The sequence below is a fragment of the Amyelois transitella genome, chromosome Z (assembly GCF_032362555.1).
Source record: "Amyelois transitella isolate CPQ chromosome Z, ilAmyTran1.1, whole genome shotgun sequence".
NCBI lineage: Eukaryota > Metazoa > Arthropoda > Insecta > Lepidoptera > Pyralidae > Amyelois > Amyelois transitella.
Genome location: NC_083535.1, coordinates 8,025,943 through 8,050,594, shown reverse-complemented (window position 1 = coordinate 8,050,594; position 24,652 = coordinate 8,025,943). Strand labels below are relative to the sequence as shown.

Sequence of the window (24,652 nt, the reverse complement as noted above, 5' to 3'; positions counted from 1 at the left end):
ATGGATTGTTTGCTGTAGACCTTTATAATATTTCATTAAACTGTAAATTTTTCATTACTATATTTTCTTAAATGTTAGGGAGTGATGATTAGGGACTGACATACAACATAAAGATGATGTATAATCTAGTAGCTGTAGAAAAATAAGCTGAAATGTGGAAGTATGTGCGATCCTTGCATGTGATGAATTTCTAAGATTTTTTGTTGTAGAGCTCTAATAAATGAAAGATCAGAACCAAGTTGAAAAGAAGAAAGACCTACAAAAGTTCTTTATTATATTAAACAAAGCAAATTAAATATAATTTTAGACCTTACGCTCATAAAAGATATGAAAACCGTTGTTCTATTTTTTAAAAGGTTTTTCTTGAGAAGGAACAGGATTTTCCTTGAAAACAAATAGGGAAAATAACCACATACCTATTACCATTCTAATTAATTTTATTTGATCGCTCGATAATCAAACTGCTTGCACTTATTACGGTATGTTCCGGTTCCGATTGCGCAATGTTTGCTTCATTATTCTTTTTCTTATTATCAAATCATTCTATTGTAGTTACGTTGGCATTAGATTCGGTTTATTTTTCACACTTTGAGCAACATTGGATCTAGGGCGTGTCCAATTGTACCTCTAGTTTGGAGTTTATTTCTTTTTAGGGTGCATTAAATTACAACTATGTTGGTTGATGACATAAGTGCTTTCAAATGTGATTGCTGGTTACTGTTACTTCGGATATGACATTAATGAAAACCGAGTGAAAGTACTATAAACACAGGCCATTACTTTTTGTCACAAAATACCTATAACATAACTGCCAAGTTAATTTAACATATTCTGTGGTTTAACCAAAACCAAACCATGATTCTTTAGCTGCGGAATTATAGAGTTTTAGCATAATGTAATGCAATAAATTAAAGTTATTTTACCTGGCCCTTGTAAAGATAAACAACTCTTCACATTTTTATACTTTACTGAACAATATCATATCAGATATCAATATATAATTCTATAATAATGAGCCGTAGAAGTGTTATTTTTTTTACTTTGACAGAATTAAAGAGAAAAAAGGTTTTTCTATATCAATACCATAACCAAAATGCGAACGAAAAGGTTTTGACTGTCTGTTTGTTCACGCACCACGACAACCAAATTACACGTCAAATAACGATGAAACTTTACATACATAACTTTATATATCAAAACCTAATAATAAGTATTTGGTACGTTACGTTACGGACACCACACGGACAAAAGCCAATGCATGTAGTATAGAACAATATGTTATATACACATGTGTTTTAGAACTTACCAGTTAATTGAATAAAATTAAACCTATAAAAAAAAGATGTCTCTGCGTTAATAAAAGTTGAGTTTAAACTCCCTTATCACCTTTACAACATCGCATTTCACTGGTAGTTATACTAAATGATTAAATTATTTGATTTAAAAATTGATGATAACTATTATTTAACTGGATACAATTAAAACGAGAATATAAAATGTTAAAAGTTTAATTTAGTGTAACAATTTGTACTTATTTCAATTCGTAATTCATGTAACCCTTGCCTTTTCGATACCTTGTAATTATAGATCTATGATAACACATAAATAAGACATAACTATAAAACTAGATAACAACACAACAATGATCATTTTTTTTCCAGCAAACCTAAGTTAACAAAAATCAATAAAATCAAATATTTGGTAAGTACACGATAAGAATCTAATAAACAATAGTTTCCACTCCTCCGGTCTTCACAACCTGTTGTATTCCTCCCTGTCTGACAAATGATACAGGAGTTTCTTCGTCAACAGCATTTTCTTCTTTTGTAAGCAGCGCCGTATCTCCTGTAGTGCCAACAAAAGCAGTTTGTGTGCTGTCGAACCCGGTTTCCGATGGGAAAGTAGACGGGATCGCCGCAGAAGGTTCTGCACTGGCTACGTTTATAATTTGAGTAGGCGATGACACAAACACATCAGGTTGGGTACCCGTAAATGTTTCTACATCACTTTCGAGACCAGTAGTGGGTTGAACACCTAATGCAAAAGGATCGTGGTTCTGTAGAGGTACTGAAGCCTGAGAAGTTAATTGAGCAAAAGGCACATTTGTAGCATCCACCCCTCGAACAAATGCGAAAGTGCCGGGATATGATTGTTGCAGGCTATTCACGGATGTAAAGGCGTCATCGTCATCCTCGTCAGCTTCAGTAACTTCGTATCCGTGAGTTTGCCCATTGGTGCCTGGGATTGCTCCAGGCAGTGAATCAAATACCTTTACCTGTTTTATTGTGTGCGATATTCCATGCACCTGAGGTGATGCTCCATGGAATTGCGGGGCTTGAGCAGTAATACCTCCGCCATAAGACGGGGCTGAAGGGCTGAACGTTGCAAAATCTTGTTCGAACGTTGTAGTGGGTGTGTCGAAGGCTGCTGTATTGTGTTGTGGTATAGGATATCCATAGCCATGATGCTCAAACCCTTGATTTTCAAGGCCGTGTTCATCATAATCGTGATGGCCATGGTGTCCATGATGACCATGGTGGCCGTGGTGACCATGATGGTGTCCGTGATGTCCATGGTGACCGTGATGGTGACCATGGTGTCCGTGGTGACCGTGATGACCATGGTGGCCGTGATTCTTGGATATTGTCTTCGTTTTTATATGAAACTTTTTGTGGTGGTGATGGAAAGTCGGTGGAGCTGGTTTAAAATGATGATGGTGGTGGTGATGATGTTCCTTCTTTGGTTTATGGTGGTGGTGGTGGATGGTGATCACTTTAGTGTGGTGATCGTGATGGATGAACTCCGGCATGTGGATTCTGAGATGATCACTGTAAAATTACATCAACAAATTAATATTGATTATCTATTTTATTGACTAGGTTCGAAATAAAAACTGAATTAAAGTAAATTAAAAGAAATAAAAAAATACCTAAATGATAACAATTTCGCATTTTTGATAACAGCACATTATTTAATTGTAATAAGCTCAGCCAAAAAATACAGTCGATAAGATGCGTTGCTTTTGTCTTATTTCGTTTAGTGTGTAAAATCCTTAGGTACATATGTAAAAAACAAATTATGAGTGATATGTAACACAAATTCAGTTTTGACATTTTCGCATAGCCTTTATGTTTTGAAAAAAGCATTATTGAAAATCCTTACTGATGCTTTCCTCCATGACCACCGGCATCACCTCCCTCAAAGAACACCACCAACACAGCTAATAACTTTAACACATCCATTATCCTGCTATCAGATGGCACACTGTCCGTATTACGATATTTCCATTCAAAAAACTAACACCAACTGCATAAGCTTTCTCACATTTTGTTCTTTAAACACAAACTGTACTTTTTTCCTTTTTTTATTTCAGACCATTCGAGTGAACATTACAAGTCGCGCTGCCGCCAAACCACGCCGGATTGAATAGCGAAACATCGTGAGATGACCATTTATCCAATTTCACTTAAATAAACCCGTAATATCAACAAAAAGACAACAATTGTCGCTGCCAGCGGAGCATGCTAAAAGCAGCCAGTGGTTTCGGCGATTTTAGCTCTAATTTTGATTGCAGGAAAGCTCGTTTCGATGTCGAGCCATTTTTTGTGGTCGCTGTGCGAAATAACTATTTCTTTCCTATTACAAAACAACGCATTCGATCTCGGTTGAGGGTGGATGCCGTAACTGAGGTACCAGCATTCCGCTGTGGTCTTCCGAACCTGGCGGACTATCGGTTAGAAGAGTTGGTAGACGAAAAAATGCATTTGTTCCTATATTCTATTGAACTGTGGTACTAGCGGGAAATGTCGTTAGCTTTAGTGTCACGCGCATTTACTTGCTCCTAACCGATATTGATATCATATAGAGCGTTGGTGGTCGAATCGATTAAGTGTCCGGCTCAATGGAGTGGTGGTAAGCAATCCCACCTCGACCATGTACCAATGACTTTTAGTTTTAATGCTGATCATCGATCATTGATCATAATGATAATCAATCTTGCATAAATCTTGCAAATTTCAGTTTCGTTTCGTTGCAAAGAAACTGAAATTTGGCACAAATGTTAAAGAAGCTCTAAGACAGGATTCCCTATATTTTCACGGAAACCTGAATTAAGGGATATCTTCATTATGCAAGCGGAACCGCAGACACATTTAACTATTCGATAACGGTAACTGTTCTCTAAAAAAAGTAAACAAAATTGAAGCAATTTGTATGTAGTGGCGTCTAATAAATATAGCTCGTAGGCGTCAGAACGCGCCCGTAAATATCTCAACGTGTAAACGGAGCCCATTAAAATTTAATTATCTGTTCTATTCGGATTTATTGATTTCCATAAGGAAACATTCCTCATGGTACTCCACTACGCCTGTTATTTATGTCGGGAACCAACGCACGGGCACGATAACTCGTTGCCTCGTTGATTGGAATAAATTATTGATTTTAAGTCTTTTGAAGATTTTACTGTAAAGGTCAAAGACCTGTGGCACGTATCAGGAAATAACTACAGTGATTTGAGTGATACCTAAATATCTTTAATATCTTACATTTAAAGAACATGTCTCTTGACATTTTATTTCAAACCAATATCTTTTAAAAGGCAATGATTTCCTTCACCTTGCATGTTGCATGGAAAATCTCTCTTATCCTTATGTTTTAGAGTATGGTCAGCTTCCGTCTTTGTACTTCACATTTAGGCAAAGTACCTACAGGTTTAATGTGGAAGATATGACCTTAAATACAACTGCAAACATACAATGCTGCAATTTTATCTACCTTACTTTCTGATTATTTTACTGAATTCATTAGAGATCTTTTAGAATTACCCAACCAATTTGATTTATTTCAATCTTTTAGCAAAATGTGTAACAAAAGTTTGTTTGTACTCCAGTTGTAGCGTACAGCTTAACCCCCGTGGTTTTTTTGGCTTCTTAATGAAGTATGGAGTTCTCTGACGTTATAATTTTAATTTGTCTTTATCTTTGCGTGGTTTCAGTAGAACCCTCGCAATAGAGAATTCAGACAGTAATTTTATTTTAAAAATATAAGGAACAATTCAACATATTTGTCAAAGCCAATTAAATAGGATTAATTGTTTATATTAGTATTTTTTAAGGGAAGGATTTCTAGAAAAAACTTACAGAGCAAAGTTCTAGGCAGTGTAGTTAATTATGAGGAAAAGAAATAAAAATTCAAACCTGCGTTTGTTAAACTTTTATTTAATTTATACAATAAAACAAGTGAGTAAGCGCTGACGAAATTAAACAAACTAGTGTTATTACTTCGCATAATGTTTGCTCAATTGCATAATTCGCACAGCAAATGCATACTCATATTATACTTTCGACTTAACTACTATCTATCACTATACAACAAATAAATAACAAAATAAAACTAATGCTTTAAAAATACAGCCGAGAGCAAAGGTCTATAAATAATTTTCCATACGAAAAGTTTTTAAAGTTATTGTGGACTTTTGTCTTCCCTTGACCTTTGTCTTAGATTATGGGTAAGTAAATCTCATCATAACTTAGTTCAGTCCAGGTACATTGTAGATATTATAAGCCTATGCAAGTCATTATAAGCCTATGCATTTTAACACTTAAGTAGTACTCAAATTCATCAATAAAGTAACCGCCAAAGTAAATTTTAATTTACTTAAAATTAATTGTACGATAAATTAAGATATGTGTTTATTTGTGTAAAATACAATGAGATTATTATGAAAGCGGTTTAACTAAAATCTTTGGTATGACAAAAAACAGATTTTTTACTTGTAATTATTATATTATTACATTTTGTACAACATCTTGGTTCGTCATATGAGTGCATTTTATTAAAAACATTAATTGATGGAATTTACCATATCGGAGACGTAGGTATTTACAACTTCCAATGATTGTCAATAAAACCTTATGTGTTTATGGCTTTCTCACTGGGGCCTAAGCCCCCATAAGATTCCCTGAAATAAAATAACATCAATTATTAAAATAAAATATTGTTATTAACAGTCGTAGGATATTTTCATATAATACTGCTTCTTGTTTTATTAAATCAATAAAAATAATGCTTTATATACCCAAATTTAAAGCTAGTTTACGCCCGTAGCTTCGTGGTACCCGAAGAAAGTTTTAGAAGAAAATTAATTATTATGCGGAACCTCGGATAAAAAAAAGTTTTTCATACTTAATGACACTTTTTCACTTTCCTTGCATACTTCTTTTGCTTAATCCTCATTCATAATTATTCATAAATCAGTTATTTAATAGTGCAATTCGTTAATCATAACTTACCTAATGTCTAAACAACGGAATGATCGGCCGCTTCGATATCAAGGGAATATCACGTGGAAGGTCTGGTAGATCTGGCAGTGGCACATCCAGGGGAACGTCAGGCAGGAACTCAGGGATACCTATACCTGGTATCGGCTGTGTGTGCTGCCCGAGAGGCGGCTCGTCATGTAAATGCATGTGGTGGAAGTGTTCATGCTCCTCGGACGGTGAGGTGCCATGGTCTATGTGATCGTGGTGAGTATGGTGATGATGAATTGTCTTGTATACTGTGTGAGTATGTTTTATCTTCTTCACTTTGTACGGCACGTGAATTACGACCTTCTTTGTCCGACTGCAAAGAGAAAAAATATTTATTAGGTACTTAGAGATCTGTGTCCGAGATTTGTTTACAATAAATTAAATTTGATTAGGCTTAATAAACTTAAGATTCTCCTTTCAAGCGAAAAGTTAATAGCCTATCAGCCTGAATTTTAATTTCATCACTGCCATCTAAATTTAAATTATTATCTTTAATTTTTAAGTTTTTTGATTATTATTTTTTTGTGTACATCTTTATTTCGATATAAAAAAGTACTACGTTATCTACTACAACTACTTTAGTATTATCTGGGTATAATATCAAATGCATATTGAATAGCATGTACACTTTATGTAAATGTAAATTAGACATCATTAAGTATAGGGTCGATTTACATACAGAATGTAAAAAATGAGTCCCAGTACCTAAATTAATTTCATATCATTTAACTTAGATAAAATTAAAATGTAAACTAGAGTCTTTCTATAAAAGAAATCGAAACTAAATTGACAGCCTAGTCAAAAATAATATTTTAAGCGTAATTAAGTCAATAACACAGCTCTATCATAAAATTTTGACCTTATGGCTCACTGCCATTGCCAAATAACGACCTAATATTTAATGTTTAATTGCATCGTTAAGTAAAAAAAATATACGAGACAAGTTACACAAATTGAGCTAGCAAGTTACACAAAGTAAGCTTGATACTATTTTAAGATGAATACCTTCTTATATACGGATAAACGGATATAAATCAACTGACAGTATATTAAAATCTTTACGCGTAGAACTCATGTGTACAACAGTACTTATCAGTGATTTACCGAGTGGCTAGCGCCGGCGCGGGCGAAGCGCGTTTCCGTCGCAGCCCGGTAATTTCGGCTTCCTAGTCGGATGCGCGTGAGTGAAGTCCCACGGTTTCCTTGTAAGAAGGGGAGCTTTATACACCAGTAACTTTGATTTGTTTATTTAATAATCTTATTTCCATAACGTCTGCATGGTATGTATATTTTATTTTTAATACAAAATCGGAAAGTAAAACCCCGAACATTATTGATTTCAGAATTTTAAAGTAATAAAACGTAAAATACAAAAAAAAAAACAACCTTACTTAAGCTTATTACAAGAAATAATACAGAAAATGTATGCAGTCAGAGTAAGTAGGTAAATACTCTGCAATTACATAAAAGCTGTATTTTAAAAAATCCCACGAGAGAGGAATTCCTACCAAAAAGTAAGATGTTGATAAAAATAAATCATTGGTCCATTTGTTGGAATAAAGTAACCTCGCGCTAAGTTAACAATATTAGATTCCTAAAAACTTGCGTGTGTATTATATGTGGGTAAGCTGTTACTATGTCACGGTTCATTTGTAAGGTGCGGTGGCTAGTTATTCAACAACATGCAACTGTAAGAATTTCATGAATATAAATAAAACTGTCTGGAAGTTACCACACGCTATCTGGCCGTATATTATCATATTGGCAAAGTGAACGTCACCATTATAACGAACTATTTCCTGAAAACCTACTTACAACACGTAATATACTGCTAATGTTAGTCGTTCTCATCTCTCTGCGCGCTTGCGGAATTTGACTACGATCGTACTTAAAACTCCTTAGTTCTAAATTAAAATTATTACGCTATAATCAAGCTATAAAGCTAATACCCTTCAGGTCTTACAACTAGCTCTGTTTCCCCACAAGGAACAAAGAAGTGATCGGTGTTTATATGTTAGTTCTAAGGTCCATCTATATTAATGTACTTACCCGTCTGCATGCGCGAAAAGAAACAGAAAGAGCGTGGCCAGGGAGAACAACAGCTGTAAATATACAAAACACCTATATTGATAATATATATCATACTGTACTTAACAGTCAATATAAAATCAAGTACCTACCTAACTATTGAAATTAATGTACTAATCAACTGTTGACTGTTGTTTTAATATAATTGAATTTCTTTATTACATGAAATCTATTTACCTAAACCATTGTAATGCAACACAATTTAATAAACCAATATACATAGATAATATTAGCAATATTAATTACAATCTCATTAAGGTTTAATTAACTATATTTGCGTACAAAAACTCACCACTGCTCGACAATCCATAATCGTGTATCTATTGTTGATAGTCAACAATGTAGTGAAAATCACAGATCGACATATGTAAGATGGGCTCGCAAAAAGCGCAAGCGCATGGAAAAGCGTGCGAACCTAATGCGCGACCAATAACAATTCCGGAAAATGGTAGATGCACTTTTCTTGATGCGTTCGCGGCTGCCGATACACTAACAATGAAAGCAAATAGGCTTTTCATCATACTTATATATGACGCAAAAATGCATGTGCGCATCCAGACCAAAAGATGCAAGCCTGCGTCTGGTGATAACGCTGTCCCGTTTCAGATGATGCATTCTGCGTAAACATCTCTCTTTCTCTCTATTATCAACGCTGCACTGATGTTTCTAGATCTTTCTTGATATTTATTTGTTGATTCAAACAAACATGGTTTTTTTATTTTTGTAACACAACTGAGAAATTAAATAACGATAATTATAAGGCATTTATTGAAGTACCGTGAATAAAATTGTAGCAATCTATGAATGAACTGTTTACACTCAAAACTTATGCAAATAATTTTATAAAGGTGTCAATCGATTTACTCTAGCAACTGTTGTGAAAAAATATCAGAACAATTTATCTCGCTGCGTAATCTGATCGAAACACAAAGCATTATGGTAAAAACCATTAAATTATTCGTTACAAATTCCGTAACAGTGCAGTATCTGTCACAAAATATTTTTTCAACAGAGCTTAAATATAATCCATTTAAGTATTAATGGTTTGTTTGATTTGGTTAATTGGAAATAAAAATTGTTTTAAACAATAATTTACTTATGGTAAATTTATATCAAAATCAGTTATACCTACACATAGGTGTGTTATTAATTTTAATAGTATTCTCGTTATTTTACAATTTGTCGTTATTTTGATAATATATAGCGCTATGTCAGAGGTACAGGCTACATAATTTACGTTACATAAACTTAATGGAAACCTAACACAAATTTCACATAAATTTCTTTGCTTTTCCGGGAGTGAAATTACGAGTATTATATCACTGAGTAAGAAACGTGCGCGAACGCGGATACAATTCCTCAAATAATACGAGCACACGGGTGATCTTGCACTAATCATAATTTCCGTATCTACATACGTCTAACTCCCAAATACTAACTGGTTACATATTAGAATAACAACAAGCTTTGGTATATTCTTAAAGGGACGATCCTTTAAGATTTCTTCTTAAAAGAAAACTGACCTATTTAAACTCAGAAATTGATCTATTAAAACAGAAGGATTATTGTGACTAAGGCCTTAGGCAATTTTTAAACTTAGAAGTATGAATTATATTGATCGTTACATCTCGTACGTTCAATTCCATTACTAAGCAATACAGCTGAATTTGGGCTTTCAGTCTTTTCTAAACTGTTGGCTTTGTATACCCTGCAATCGATATATGTATACGTATGTGATATGTATGCAAGTATGTCTGTCGTTACATCGATTCGTTTTTTTAAACCAAACAATTAATTCAACATACCAGTTAATAATTAATCCCCCCAGGATTTGCGAAAAACTTGTATTATTTGTAGGTGGCACTAAATTCACGCGTATAGTAGGTATATACTTATCTATTAATAATAAATGAATGGTGAAGGTGGTGCTTATAAATCATCTAAATCACGGTTATGTGGTTAGAAACGACTCAGTAAAACTTTTAACATTTTATATTCTACCAGCCCCATCATACCTATGCAAAGAAACAGTCAACTAAGAATGAAATCGAGAATCCATACTTAGATAAACATCTTAATAAAGGATTTGAGATGCAGAAAATGAAAAGTTGAAACTTAACCCAACGTCTAAAATAAGAATCAAGTTTATAAGCCAGACCAATTGGTCAAAAAGAAGCTTGTAAACTTGCTCCGCGAATCTAGTATGCGCCCTCCGGACAGTCACGGGATAAGAAGTCAAATACTTTGGTTTGAGTTAGATGTGAATCCAGGTGGTGGCCAGAAGTGACAAGAAGGTATAACAAGAGCGAAGAAATTATACGTGGGTAGAGCTTAGAAATAAGATTGGATATAATCCGGAGAGGAAGGGAAGGTATCCATATATTCATGAATTTATCCTTTTTTGTATATACTTATATCAGTAACAAAATGAAAATTCTTTAATTGCGCTGACTTGATTGAACAGAGAATAAAGGGCAACGCTCATAAGTGTCACGTTATACTTATTTGAAGATAATTAATTTTACATAAATTAAGTCTTTTTAACTTAATGACTCAATTTGAAGAGCACTATAACAGAACATAGTGGAGAATCCACTTCACATACAATTAATGTGAAGTGTAATAATTACTTATAAATACATGCTTACAAACATTGGGCCAGGTGAAACTAAATAAAAGTTTGTAAAATCAGGCTCAGTCGTGAATCTTGGATAGCCAAAATGAGTCCGGACTAGCATAGAGTAAAAATATGAATCCGGAAACTTTAAGCAAATTTCCCCACTTTGTCTATCGGTATAGTGTCTAGTCTACCAGTTACTTATTTTGGTTTAATTCCAAAGTTACTAAGTAAAATTTTAATTTTGTTATAAGCTGCCTATTATTATATATTTGTGAGGTACTTTTACCTACTTTCATGAAACCATAAATTGGGTAAAGACTCAAAAAGATTTTGATGAAATTTGGCACAGACAAGACCTATAGAAAAACACCTACTTATCATAGGTTATGTTCAGCTGCATGAGTTATAATGATGGATTTGAGATTCTGACAGTGAAATGATTCTAACCATTGATCGATATTATAATATTTGATGACCAAAGAAATCAAGAATTCATTATCCTTTTTAATTATTGACTCATAATATATACTAGTTACTTTTGGGATATTGACATACTTATAAATTTCGTGCAGTGAAGGGTGGACATTGAACGCTCGTAAGCGTCGACCTTAACAGTGAAACTGTTGCAATTGTGAGTGAAAGATGGCATTGTCATTATAGACTCATTTGTCCTCTAACGTCGATCGTAAGATAAATATGAAAGTTAAAATCAGCTCTCATTGTTTTTGCAGTGTTCACACGATGCTATTACAAGGTTATTACATACAATGTATTTGCATAACTGCCATAGACTACAAAACACGTGTATGTTGATTACACAATTAGGATGAATGGCCCATCCCAGTTGAGTTTATCAACAGCAGGCTTTGGCTGTAAATAAAGGTACTTACTCAGTAACTTTTCGTGAAGTGGGATGGCCTTAGACGAACATAGCTTGATGAAATCGAGGGGACATCCTGGCAAAAGGTTAGTTTTAGAGTACCCAAAACCGACGAGCTTGCATGAAGAGAAGAGTGAAAGAAGTGTGCAGAACAGAAAGATGTAGTCTCAGTAACTGAAATTTCCCAAAGAAACAACTCGTTGGCTCTACCGCTAAATACATCATGAAATAGGTTGTGATTAGTGTGACAGACAGTGTTACTCCGCTAGTCTAACTTCCCTACTGTTCCAGATTATATTATTGCATTCCATTTCATCTGCCTTGTAATATATTTTTTCTTGTGCCTTCATTATTCGATTTAAATGGTAACAATTTGTATCAAAAATGTAAAAACAACTAAACATAAACGTAATGCGTATGATTAAATGTTGTTTAACTATAATTACTTACAAACATTCGTGATGAATGCTTCCTTTAATTAGCGTAGCCAACTATAACCAAACATTATAAAACAGCGTAAATAATCTAGAAGATCTTACCATTAAAATTCAGCGACTTGTAATATCAATGTACATTCATGAGGGGTACTTTTTTGATCCATTTACTTGTCCCAACTTTCTTTGAAATCTTTGACGAAATAATAGGCTGAAAAAAATATCTAAATTTTGGATGACGTTGCTAAATCTAATAAATATTGATTGGCATTGTGAGCACAATTAATATTACATTTTAAGCTATTTTTTGTGTATCAAATAAATAAAAACGTTATCCTAGAAATGTTGACTGCAATCATCCAAAGCATAAGTTCACCATTCTGCCGCGCAATTTAAGAACGCAGTAAAGAACACGAGAACAGTTTCGAGAAAAACGCGGTCAAAGTTTTAAACTTATTTTAGGCTACCTAAAATATGTTATGCAAAAATTTTTAAAAATAACTATACTGACTTAAAGAGCATAACTCGAAGATTATCTTGATAGTGGCGTTTGGTGTTTAAATTATTATATAGTGCATAAAATTTAATTAAAACTGTTTATGTTATGGCTTAATTAATTTTTTCATAAGACATTATTTTCATGAATGCAGTAAAATTGATCCTTACGGCATTTATGCTAAAATTCCTTTATTTACAGCACATAGGTTACGTGAATTAATGTTATTTTACATTTTGCAACACAATATATGCGCCGTAACTTTATAATATACTGCATTTATGATAATAAAAAACATGAAAGGAAATGACTTATCACAGATTATATAGCGCAGTAATATTGCATTTACATTGCATTTATCTTAAGTCAGTAACGCTTTCATTTTGAACTATACCAAAATAAAAAATAAAATGAATTAAAGATCTTCTTGGTCATCAAAAAGATATCTCCGTTTGCGTAACATAATAAAATTATAACTAATAATTAAGTATAAAATGGTACCCATTTCGAGGTTCGTAAGGTAACAATCAGTTCAAAAACTTATAAAATAAATAAAAAACCTTCTTGGTCATCAAAAAAATATCTCCACTTGCTTAACAGAATAAAATTATAACTAATAATTAAGTATAAAATGGCACCCATTTTGAGATTCGTAAGGTAACAATCAGTTCAAAAACTTATAAAATAAATAAAAAACCTTCTTGGTCATCAAAAAAATATCTCCACTTGCTTAACAGAATAAAATTATAACTAATAATTAAGTATAAAATGGCACCCATTTTGAGATTCGTAAGGTAACAATCAGTTCAAAAACTTATAAAATAAATTAAAAACCTTCCTGGAACATGTCCATTTGCTTAATAAATAAAATTAATAATTCGATAAGTACGAAATAATAACCTCTGAGGTTCAAAAGTTTGAATAATAATGTAAATGTTTCATTATAAGTTTTATTTAACAATTACTAATCATATTGAAAAAATAAATCTATATTTAATTTAATCTATTAAATCTCATATAAGTAATTTTTTTTATGTACTTGAGAGAGATGATTTAACATTTTGAGCATTTTGTTTTCGATGCATTATTTCAAATTCAATTCAAATTTAAAATTTTTATTCATTACTATAGGATACTATATATCGCTTAATAATTGTCAAAACGTATGGTTTAACAACATTGGTTGACGTCAAATAAATTACTTAAAAACTAAGTTTACTGCCGCTTCCAAGGCGTTGCACTGACGCCGCGAAGAAGCGGTAACAAACTGCACTGCAGCATTTTCTTCAACAACGTCAACTTCACAATATTAATTAAACTTAGAATAGAATGTGGACGAGAGAATACATTGTTCAGATTTATATATTTATGAGATTTAATATTGAAAAAAGAAAATTATTATATATATATATATAATATATATATATATATATATATATATATATATATATATATATATATATATATATATATATATATATATATATATATATATTATGGATTGCCAATTTTAAAAAGATTTATGTACAGAGTGTACTGAATTTTCATTTAAGTTCAAATCAAACTACAATTAATTACGAGGTTCCTGTGCCAAGCTCAAGCCAGATGTTTTTATCATTAAGGTAATCATCAGTCCTATAATAAGCCTTCTCACAAAGTACTTTCTTTACATACTCTTTGAATTTTCGGTTGGGCATATCAAGAACAGACTCCGGCAACCTATTATAAAATCGTATACAGTTCCCCATAAATTATTTACTGACTTTGCTAAGCCTATGAAACGGCATGACTAATTTATGTTTATTACGTAAATTTCTATCACTTGTGGCACTAACTTTTTGAAAAAAAGAGGTATTTTTCCTAACATACATTATAAGATCAAAAATGTACTGGGACGCTACTGTCTGTAGGTTTTTTTCTTAAAGAGTTGTCTTAACGAGTCTCTTGGTCCTAAACCGTAACTTGCGCGAACGGCCCTTTTCACTTAATAGTAGACGTATATTGCTGAAGCATTAATGCAGTAAGTGATCTTAAGACATTCAACTAAATATCGTTCTAGTGATAAACAAATACATGAACGTACAATAAATGCCGTCATTGTCAGTTGCCGCGTTCATGACTTGTTAAACCTAAAAACAATTCCGACGAGCTTTTCGATAAACGCAGTATAATTGTAGTTGCTGCATGAATATTATGTGAGAGTCATTTGCTTTTACCATGGCAACATATAAAAAATGACGTTATTGGTAAATACTGCACTATTGTTGTGTTGCTAATACCATTATGAAATGTTTCTACATAATACTAAATAAGTAAGTGTTTTTACTGCAGTTATATTATGAAAGTGAAATTAAAATCTGCTCATTACTGCATTTATGTTATAACGTATTTCCGTTTCTAAACGAGATAGAAGAAAACGGGTCTTTGATTCTTGTAGATCGCAATGTCAGCATCTCCTACATATACGACAACCATAAACGCAGTAAGTGGTACTTACTGCGTTCATAAATTGCGCGGCAGCATTATATTATAACTTACATGATCCTGAAAATGTTTCCATAGGCCATAACGCAGCTCCCAGTCTTCGAAAAAAAGAGTTGGTTTGTTCCAAGTGATGTGATGCTGAGCAACATAATAGTATTGCAGGAGTGGTGGATTCAATTGCGGGGCTTCTTTAGCCCTTCGCGATATCACCTGATTCACGTACCGATACAGGGTCGGCGCTTTGTGCACCCAACATATCAATGACATGATTGATATAACAATAGCATGCATCCAATAACGGTAAGTATCTGCTAATTGTTCACAGTTCAGAGCTATACTCTGGATGGACATGCCCATCCAGGCGGCGGCTGCTGCGGTCAAGCCACATGGCACTTCCAACACGAGACAACATATAACTGTGAAGATAGCTTTGATATTGTCGAGGGTGCTGCAATGCTGCTTCATGGCCTTAAGGAGGTACTCGTGGACCTTCTCCCTGTACTGCCGAACGAACGCTTTGTCGCCGCTGTCATATTCTCCAACACTTAAACGAACCTATAGAAATATTTCTTAAAGAACGTTGGATTAAATTGTAATTATTAGTTGAGCTCATCGGTATAAGTTTAGTCGATTGTCACACCACTTCCTAGTCTGTAAACGAATCAAATATCTTCTATTCGTATCCGCTGTTTGTTTCTTTATAATATAATGTCGACAATGGGCTTATTTTGGCAGATTTTGGATAGAGGCTATCTACGTAGATTGCCAATTTTAACAAGCTGCCAAATCTTTTGATAGCATGTTAATATTACTCTCACTGTATAAACTTATTGTTTTGTTTGTGACGCCAGGGCTAATAAAATAACACTTGTATAAAAACCATTAACTAACCTGTGAGAATTCGTAGTATAAAGTGGGAACATGAAGATAAACAGCGTTTCCTTTTCGGTCTAAAATTTTCTCCAAAACATGACAACCCACCAAGCTATATAATCGATTACTTGAACCGACCAAATTAGCTAAAACGTGATCAAATAATTCTTCACGAAAGCTCTCACTGTAAAGCCCCACTTTATATAATTCTGTAGCATATGTAAGCAGCGCAGAAAATTCCAAAACGTCTTCATCATTCATGTTGACCATGGAAAACCAATTTAACATGGTGGTGATTATCATCAGCCGGTGTTGGTTCTCGGCCCTCTCGAATATGCGGCGCAGGCACACCTCGAAACCTTTACGAAGGTATGTGTACGCTTTGATTTTATTATCACTTTTGGTTATACTCAAAACGAAAAAATCTAAGAGACGCGTAATAAACGGAAGCAACTTCTGCTTATCTATAATCCAATTTTCGCTGTTTAATAATTCATACAAAACTCGCATTCGATGTCTAGCCGATTTTATGTCACTGAATAATATATAATGGATATCAGTCAACATAAGATTAAAAAGTATAGTTTTCCCCCCATTAAAAAACAGGACAACTTCTAAGACTTGACTGACAAAGCTCTCGAAAGGCCACAATTCCACAAAGGCGAAGAAATGGAGAGTTATCTTTATTGTCCTCTCACTGCGTTCCGGTTGCAGGAGCGCCATTGTGTTTTGAAAAACAATTTCTGCTTTATGAAAATGTCTCTTTCCACACCAGTACCAATATCGTGAAGTTAATCTGCTCAATTTGAGGCGCATTCCAAAATAGTAGATGACAGTGAGAGCACACAAAAGCAGCTCCTCAAAGTCAGCCTCGTGAAGGTCCTGTCGGGAAGTATTTTTCAGGATCAAATCGAGTTCGCGGATAGCTTTAAGTTTGCTCTGATGAAACGCCGAGTTAAGATCCATGGGCATGTAGAAATGATGCAGTTCGTTAATTTTAGCCTGTAGCTCGTCTCCTTTTAAAACACTGCGACGACACGAAAATAATGTCATCTCGTACCTATCGAATATAAAAAGCAAGCTGCATAAAATATTTGTTTCAGAAAATAATGTAATATTCCTACACGAAATTATTTCCAATATTCACAGCTTAAACCCCCGACACTTCAAGAGGTTTTATACCTCATCATCCTTCAATCAATTTAAATGATATTTGGTGATGACAGCTAGTCAGTAAAGTTCAAACTTCAACTAGTTGTAGAGGTTTTAGTCCTTCGGCCGAGTGATAAATATTGGAAACGTATATATTAGGAAAAATTAAAATAACTTGCTTTTACCCGCGGCTCACGTAAATTTAGCGCCACCTACCAAAGAATACAGGTTTTCCTAATGGGAAGTATAACAGTTTTCGTCTCATAGGGTTGCCTTCACAATATCTAACGCGAAAGTAAATAGGCCTGTGACACAAAAGTACTTATTTACCTATCTATATCTAACAGTTGAATGTGACATTTATTAGAGCGTAACAATAAGATCTCATTATTTTATTTGTATGATTAGATCGTCGGTGCTAGAGTAATATCGAAACACAATGAAAGTGGTTGCGTAATTCCACTTCCCAGTCCGGCCTTGCGCCTGCGCACCGTACTGTTGCTGCAGAAAGGTAATTAATACCTTTCAGTCTCTAGTTTGCTTTAATTTTATTTGATTAAGTAGATCTACCAAATTGCAATTATAAATACGGTATATCCGGTATCCGGTCTACATTTTTAGCGTTGAAGGAAAATAACTACCACTGCAGCCAAGCCGTGCGATAGTTCAAACAAATTGAAAATAATATTTTCAAAAAAATTACTTAATGAATCACTACGTAACCTCAACAAATATTCTCAAATCTGGCCATCTTCTCGTTCTTCGTCTGTAAACTAGACTTTGCCATATTTTTATCGGCACAACTCCGTTCACAAATAAAATTATTTATTTTTAAAATCAATTTAAAATAGACCAACGTTTATTTGAATCTCAATTCCATCATAAAGCCAAACAGCTGAACGTGGCCTTAGTCTTTACAAGACTGTTGGCTCTGTCTACCCCGGAAGGGTATAGACGTGATTATATGTATGTATATATGTAGACCATCGTAACGCCTTAATTAATTTATAAATATTGTTTAAATAAATAATAATACTGTAGACTTACAAAACATTTTATTAAAAATAAACTTACACGTTTATTCTTTATTAGTCTTCAATATAAATAAAATGGAAAGAAATAAATTACACATAAAAGAGTACGTTTTGGTGGGATTTCTTAAAAATTCTGTTACAATTTTATTAAGATTTTGGTGCTACCTTGTTGTCCGCGGCCACCGTGACTTGTTGGGGGACGTAAGTGGACTGTGTGTATGTCTGTGCCAAGTAGGGGCCGGGACCGACTTGCTCTTGTAATTTCTCTGCTTCTTCTGGAGCAACGGGACACATACAAGGGACAAGTTGTACGTGTTGAAGAGAGACAGGGGTTAAGCTGGCACCGGCGGGGACTGAAATGGGTATAGGAGCCATACTCTGCTGAATAGGCACCTCTGGTTGTGAGTACTGTGGGTGAGGGGCCTGGATTTGGTAGACTTTCCGAGACTCATAAGGCGAGTACATGTACTGCTGGTACCGATATGAAGATGGTATATTTTGCGATATTGGCTGCATCCACGTTTTCTGCGCTGACGCCTGTCTGCTGAAACAAAATGCATTGATCGATATGGCATCTGCTTAACTGGATATTTATTTACCTACTTATTGACTAGGCTGGTTAATGAAGATAAATTTGGCCTCTTTTTAAGTTTATTACGTTTGTACTATAAACGAAGTATGTATGTGAATATCCAAACTAAGGAATAGCACAGCGTCAAGACAATGGTCATGACAACATTTCGCATAGATATTCACTAAATCATATCACTATCACAGTAATTAGTTACCAAAAATTAAATCTACGCCCTGGTCCAAGAGACCAAATATTTATTTGCCAACGGGCCGGGAAATAAACCATGATTATAGAATTCAAAAAATTTGGTAATGATAAACTCGCGAAAATTTCAATATAATTCGCTTCGGCCGTCGCGTTCGTGTCGGCGGGTTATGCAAGAAACTATTCATTAAAGGTACTCACGAGTCGGAGCCCCACTTCAAGAAGAAAGCCTCTGATGACGTCACCAGGACTAACCCGAGCACCACGCACATCTGAAACAATAAAACAAAATATTAATGAAAATATTACTCTACAACTAATATATTAATTTATATAACTTTTTAATGGTACGTAAATAAATTTTATAAAAAACAAATCTTCAAATACAAATTAAATCTTAATAATTAAACTATAAAAATCATTTTAATATAGTTTTATAGATCATTGTAACAAAATGGTCGTATATGTTCATCCCTTTTTTTATAATCTAAATTAAAATGATACTCATATGTATGTATGGTATCCTACCATACATACATATGGTCACGTGTGTACATGTACACCCTTGTGGGGTAGACAGAGCCAAAACTCTTGAAAAGACTGATAGGCCACGCTCAGCTATTTGGCTAAATGATAGAATTGAGATTCAAACAGTGACAGGTTGCTAGCCCATCGCCTAAAAAAAAAGTCCCAAGTTTGTAAGCCTATCCCTTAGGCGCCTTTTACGACATCCATGGGAAAGAGATGCAGTGGCCCTATTCTTTTTGTACAGGTGCGGGGAACCACACGACACATAGGATAGGATATAGGATACCACTATATATATCTTTCCCATGGATGTCGACTTAAACAAAGGCTTATAAACTTTGTATTCTTCTTATAGACGTTGGGTAGCAACCTGTCACTACTTGAATCCCAATTCTATCAACAAGCCATACTCTTTCAGTCAGCTGTACCAAACCATAATCACGGTCATGCGCGGCCTTTCAATGTTATTAAGACGGTTGGCTCGGGATATATACGTGAGTATATGTATTGTATGTATGTTAAGACTTTAAATAATGGACTCATTGAAAGTTTTTTCGTACAACCGCAATATTGCGGCTTACCAAAAAATTGGGAACACTTTACATTACGTACATACGTAATCTAAAATAGCGTAATAAAAACAAAACAAACAATCCAATGAAGACGTAAGAATAAACAGTCATGACTTTGCTCCCTTAACGGCTGTTTAGGAATGTAAAAATTTTGTGTAGCAAATTTTGACGAGACCTCTTTAGTAGTTAAGGCAGTGCGTTTATAGATAAGCCACATTTGCTTTTGAGACCTTATGATTGAAGCGCTATTATTAACATCGATAGGTTTCGACGTCACTAGATAATTATTTAAGACAAGATAATTTAATCATCAGAACCATAAATATAGGTATATGCTAGCTTTTTAGCTAGTGTTAGAAATTACTCCGTTTGTAAAATCACGGATCAAATTTGTACCATCCTCTACCGGACTTACAATTAAGTACACATTTTTAGATATAAGACATGATTTATTCGACATTCAACGAGTACACATACACTTCACAAATGAATTGAAAAATCATGACATAGTGATAAAGAAAATTTTAACAAATAATGTTAAAGGGACCAAAGATCCTTAAACTGAGTCATTTCCATGCGTACTTTCTTGTAATTTATGACAAAAGACTGATTGTGTTCACTAGAATAGCAATCAAAAATCATCTAGGTACACTAATTCAAAATTAATATTGATATGAAAAATAATAATAGTCTAAATTAGTAATAATATAATAAAGAGTATATGTTTAATGTCACAGAGTATTCATTTATAAATCGCATAGCATTCATAGGTGAAAATAAAAGCAAATTATTTCGCATAGCTTTGCAAACTCAATAACACTAAATTTAGTATATAATCAAATAAATAAATAAAACTCAAAATAATCTCAATACACAAAAACAATAGAAGGAAGAACTTGTTTATATTTGTTCTCATTTACATATAGTTAAACTATCCCAACCATTATAATTAAAATGTAGAACAAAAAACACAAAGCGTTTTGGAATGATTGATGATCATACGTGTTATTAACTAAATTTGTTACTACCTAACGATGCTTTTTCTAATTTTAGTATGTTAGATAAACATGCATATGTCAATCAAGGGATCCTTAGAATTAACAAGGTATGTTAATCAGGACGCCGAGTTTCCTCTATAATTTATTTATCCTGATTTGATGTCAATCAAACAGACTCGTTAAAAATTTGAGTAAGTATAGTTGCTGAGAACATTTCGTGTCGAACAGCTAGAAATTTTTATACCTAATGCAGGATTTTTTTATTTGTTCATTAAAACACGATATTTTGGACTACTTATAGATTAATAAAACTTCAATACAGAGGCAAATATAAAAAAATACTAATAAGTAATCGCCCGATTTTCTAATACCTCTATGAACATAGAAACATTTTTTGTGTGAAGTTGAAAATGCAATCGTGATTACATACATGCTTAGATTTTCGTTACCAAATATTAACCTATTTATACTACTTAGGTATACCCAAGTCATGAAACATATTGTAGAACTGAAGGCTCTCCCTTTATTACAATTTTTATATTAGGACGATGTCTCATTAAATCTCAAAGATTATCTGTTGGAGATACATTGTATAGTGATTTGTGCACGTCCGTGAAAAATCGTCAAATGAAGACGAGCCTCGCCCGTCCCATCTCCCGTTTTATTTATTAATTTTTTTAAATACCGTTGAATATGCTGACTTCTCTAAAAGATGATATTCGTTGTGAACTAATCATATCATACTTCAAAAATGTGTTAATACAATTCGGAAAATATACTTGATAGACATTAAAAAAAAACAGTTAAATAATGACTTTTACAACATTTCATTTATAATAAAAAGTAATAAAATAATTATTAAAAATTAAATATAAAAATATTTGGCCATTTACAAAAATAAAAGCACTTTTAAGAGGTTCATTATAAAATATTTTAATGATGTCAAGGTGTTAAAATTAACTGTCAAAGTTTCATAATTGCTATCACTTATATATCAAAGAAACTGTGAAGATAGCAACGTAGAGTGACTTGCGAACACGCACGATAACACTCATTATTGATCCTGCTACTTATCGACACAATTGAAAAGTTATTCAACAATTGACGGCCATTAGGCATGAATGAACTTTATTGCTTCGAAAATTTATCTAAATAATATACAATTTATGGAAAAACATACACGCACAATAAACTTAATTAAACAATGATAATAAATTAGCAAGAGTAAAAATCGCGAACTCACCCATGCACTTCTGTCCGGACACATTGCACTTGCCAACGACAACCAAGCAAACCGATCAACGTTCACCCCCTGCAAGGTCTTAACCGATACTATGATCCTATTGGAATGGATTAGGGACCTTTACACAAAAAATGAACTTGGGTATTTGGGAACGAAGATGCGTGCACCTACTCCGGCCACAGAATGACCGATCCCTGGAGTCCACTCGTTTTTTATACACGGTTTCAGAAACATTCCTTCCTTAAAAGCCGGTCTTCGACCCCAACATGAGGTATAATAATAATCTTATTAACTTATCTACACTTCTATCTTTACTTAGAACGTACCGTTATATTAGCCCAATTTTAAAAGGGAGTTTCGTAGACACAGGCCACTTAAGATAATTTCACACTTTTTTTCTTGGAGCAGCTTAAGTGTTTTGACATGGGTTTTAGGGAGGTTCGGTTGAAGCGATCGGTTGGGACACGGTCCGTTGCTTCGGTAATGGCAGTTCCCCTGTCTGGATGTATAAAATAAGGAGCGCGTAGAAATTAGCCTGATAATGTAAAAACACAATGAAAAATTTCGTACCCGTAGGACCAGCTAGCGCATCTCTATGTCTTTAAGGACTAAAATAGTATGAAGGTTTATTCTTGTGATCTTCGTAATTTGTGGTGGATGCGGCTGTCACTCGTATCGAATTGCCGGGATGTGTCTATCACCGGCGCTATGCTGTCCTGCCGCCCCGGCCCGAGCCCATCCTCGGGAACCAATGACTTGCATTTATAAACGACTTGATGCGTGAAAAGTTAAATTATCAGAGTCAACACCATCACAATGTAGTCAAACAAACATCAATGACTTTACCAGAACCAATTCACTGGTAAAATCATTGATGTATATTGTCATTAAAAGTTTGTTGCTTCTTCCGTTATCTACTTAGTTTCGAGCGACAATTTTTGTTCTGTTTAATTAAATAGCTTGCTTTAAACGGTAAGCATACGTTTTATCCATTCCTACATATAATCAAATTATAAAGGAAGAACTTTACTTGAAATATATTGCCGAAAAATCGATATGAGGGATCTATAGACCAAAAGAAGCCCATTCTATCACTAACCATACAGGTATAGGTGGCATTACAGTTTTTACAAGACTCTCTACCCCGCATGGGATATAGACGTTATAATATGTATGTACATTGGTACATACATATTATAACGTTTATATCCCATAACCTACATATCTACATAGGTAGAAGCCAAAAATGTGATGAGAATTTATCTATTGGAATGTTTAGGTATACTCGCATCACGCGAAAACTTGGACTTCGATTAGGTACTTGTCGTGGACCAACTTGAATACTGATAAACAAAACATTTTCAAATGTCATAGTTATGTAAATCGTTACATATCAAATGATCATTATCATTTCAAGAAGAAAACTTTTTATCTATGGGCGGTAAGGAAATGATCCGCAAGGAAATTTCGAAGATCATTCTATTTCTCATACTACTATTTCTATTCTATCATACTATTTCTAGAATCTAGTGACCATAAAAACCAACATAGCAGGTGAACGAAAGATTTATTATTGACTATTAATTTAGTTTATCTATTCATCATCAAAATTAAATCTCCTTTTTCCATCAAACCGAAAACCGTAGGCCGCCGAATTTTTCACATCCACTAACGCTGGGTTGCGGTGTTTGTAGAAACTACCATGCCCATGCGCTGGTCTCGACGATCCATTCGGTATGCCGTGTGCTTCTCGCGGATAAAACGCTTCAAATTGTCCGCTAGAAGGCAGCACAGACTTCAACCCATCGTCTTCCGGATCATAAGGTAGCAACACAGATGGCGCTACAAGTACCATCAAAAAGAAAGCGAGGAGTGCTATTTTCATCTGAAAACAACAAAACTTACACAAGACTTGGCCACTATACAGCTAAGAACAATAAGAAAATTAAAATCTTACGTACTGCGATGAACTAGATGCGAATTGTTGGCAGGCGCCTGATCCAATGGCCTGCGTACGTAGTATAACGAGTTGCAGCGCAATAAATAAACAAGTAGGACTGGTAGCTCGGAGTCCGGTCACCTTGACGTGGTCGGCGGACAGCTGATGCTAAAATCCGACAAATCTAACAGGCAGTGTCGCGCGTGGTTCCGCAATACACTTTCC

The 24,652-nt window shown here is 34.1% G+C and overlaps 4 protein-coding genes across 8 annotated transcripts; all 4 read right to left on the bottom strand.

Moving 5' to 3' along the window:
- Positions 1–1,720: 1,720 nt before the first annotated feature.
- Positions 1,721–3,242, bottom strand: LOC106133777 (uncharacterized). Its single transcript, XM_013333610.2, has 2 exons — positions 3,163–3,242; positions 1,721–2,828 (listed from the first exon to the last, which is right to left on the bottom strand). Exons 1-2 carry the CDS (start codon positions 3,240–3,242, stop codon positions 1,721–1,723), a joined length of 1,188 nt encoding a protein of 395 aa, XP_013189064.2.
- A 2,697-nt stretch (positions 3,243–5,939) lies between these two features.
- LOC106133776 (uncharacterized) lies at positions 5,940–17,236 on the bottom strand. The gene is made up of 5 exons (XM_060953798.1): positions 16,202–17,236; positions 15,365–15,865; positions 8,358–8,410; positions 6,344–6,621; positions 5,940–5,959 (listed from the first exon to the last, which is right to left on the bottom strand). The coding sequence occupies exons 1-5, from the start codon at positions 17,234–17,236 to the stop codon at positions 5,940–5,942; spliced, it is 1,887 nt and encodes a 628-aa protein (XP_060809781.1).
- Positions 17,237–18,434: 1,198 nt separating this feature from the next.
- On the bottom strand, positions 18,435–23,173 carry LOC106133774 (uncharacterized). 5 transcript variants are annotated; one of them, XM_060953844.1, is made up of 3 exons: positions 23,059–23,173; positions 19,349–19,419; positions 18,435–18,913 (listed from the first exon to the last, which is right to left on the bottom strand). In XM_060953844.1, the coding sequence occupies exons 2-3, from the start codon at positions 19,417–19,419 to the stop codon at positions 18,517–18,519; spliced, it is 468 nt and encodes a 155-aa protein (XP_060809827.1). In that variant the 5' UTR covers positions 23,059–23,173; the 3' UTR covers positions 18,435–18,516. The 5 variants fall into 5 exon arrangements, with proteins under 5 accessions (XP_060809827.1, XP_060809829.1, XP_013189062.2 ...); XM_060953846.1 differs by having other exon boundaries at positions 18,435–18,910; XM_013333608.2 differs by lacking the exon at positions 23,059–23,173 and adding an exon at positions 22,489–22,657.
- A 900-nt stretch (positions 23,174–24,073) lies between these two features.
- Positions 24,074–24,573, bottom strand: LOC106133902 (uncharacterized). The gene is made up of 2 exons (XM_013333758.2): positions 24,450–24,573; positions 24,074–24,373 (listed from the first exon to the last, which is right to left on the bottom strand). The coding sequence occupies exon 2, from the start codon at positions 24,371–24,373 to the stop codon at positions 24,083–24,085; it is 291 nt and encodes a 96-aa protein (XP_013189212.1). The 5' UTR covers positions 24,450–24,573; the 3' UTR covers positions 24,074–24,082.
- Between the last annotated feature and the right edge of the window lie 79 nt (positions 24,574–24,652).

Coding starts and splice junctions, on each gene's coding strand:
- LOC106133902 (XM_013333758.2), bottom strand. CDS start 24,373: ATGAAAATAGCACTCCTCGCTTTCTTTTTGATGGTACTTGTAGCGCCA.
- LOC106133774 (XM_013333608.2), bottom strand. CDS start 22,512: ATGTGTCCGGACAGAAGTGCATGG. Junction 19,420..22,488: donor GTCCGGACAGAAGTGCATGG/GTGAGTTCGCGA, acceptor TTATTGTTTCAG/ATGTGCGTGGTGCTCGGGTT. Junction 18,914..19,348: donor TTGAAGTGGGGCTCCGACTC/GTGAGTACCTTT, acceptor ATTTTGTTTCAG/CAGACAGGCGTCAGCGCAGA.
- LOC106133777 (XM_013333610.2), bottom strand. CDS start 3,242: ATGGATGTGTTAAAGTTATTAGCTGTGTTGGTGGTGTTCTTTGAGGGA. Junction 2,829..3,162: donor GGTCATGGAGGAAAGCATCA/GTAAGGATTTTC, acceptor GTAATTTTACAG/TGATCATCTCAGAATCCACA.
- LOC106133776 (XM_060953798.1), bottom strand. CDS start 17,236: ATGACATTATTTTCGTGTCGTCGCAGTGTTTTAAAAGGAGACGAGCTA. Junction 15,866..16,201: donor TATACTACGAATTCTCACAG/GTTAGTTAATGG, acceptor ATATTTCTATAG/GTTCGTTTAAGTGTTGGAGA. Junction 8,411..15,364: donor GGAAACATTTTCAGGATCAT/GTAAGTTATAAT, acceptor GTATATTTACAG/CTGTTGTTCTCCCTGGCCAC.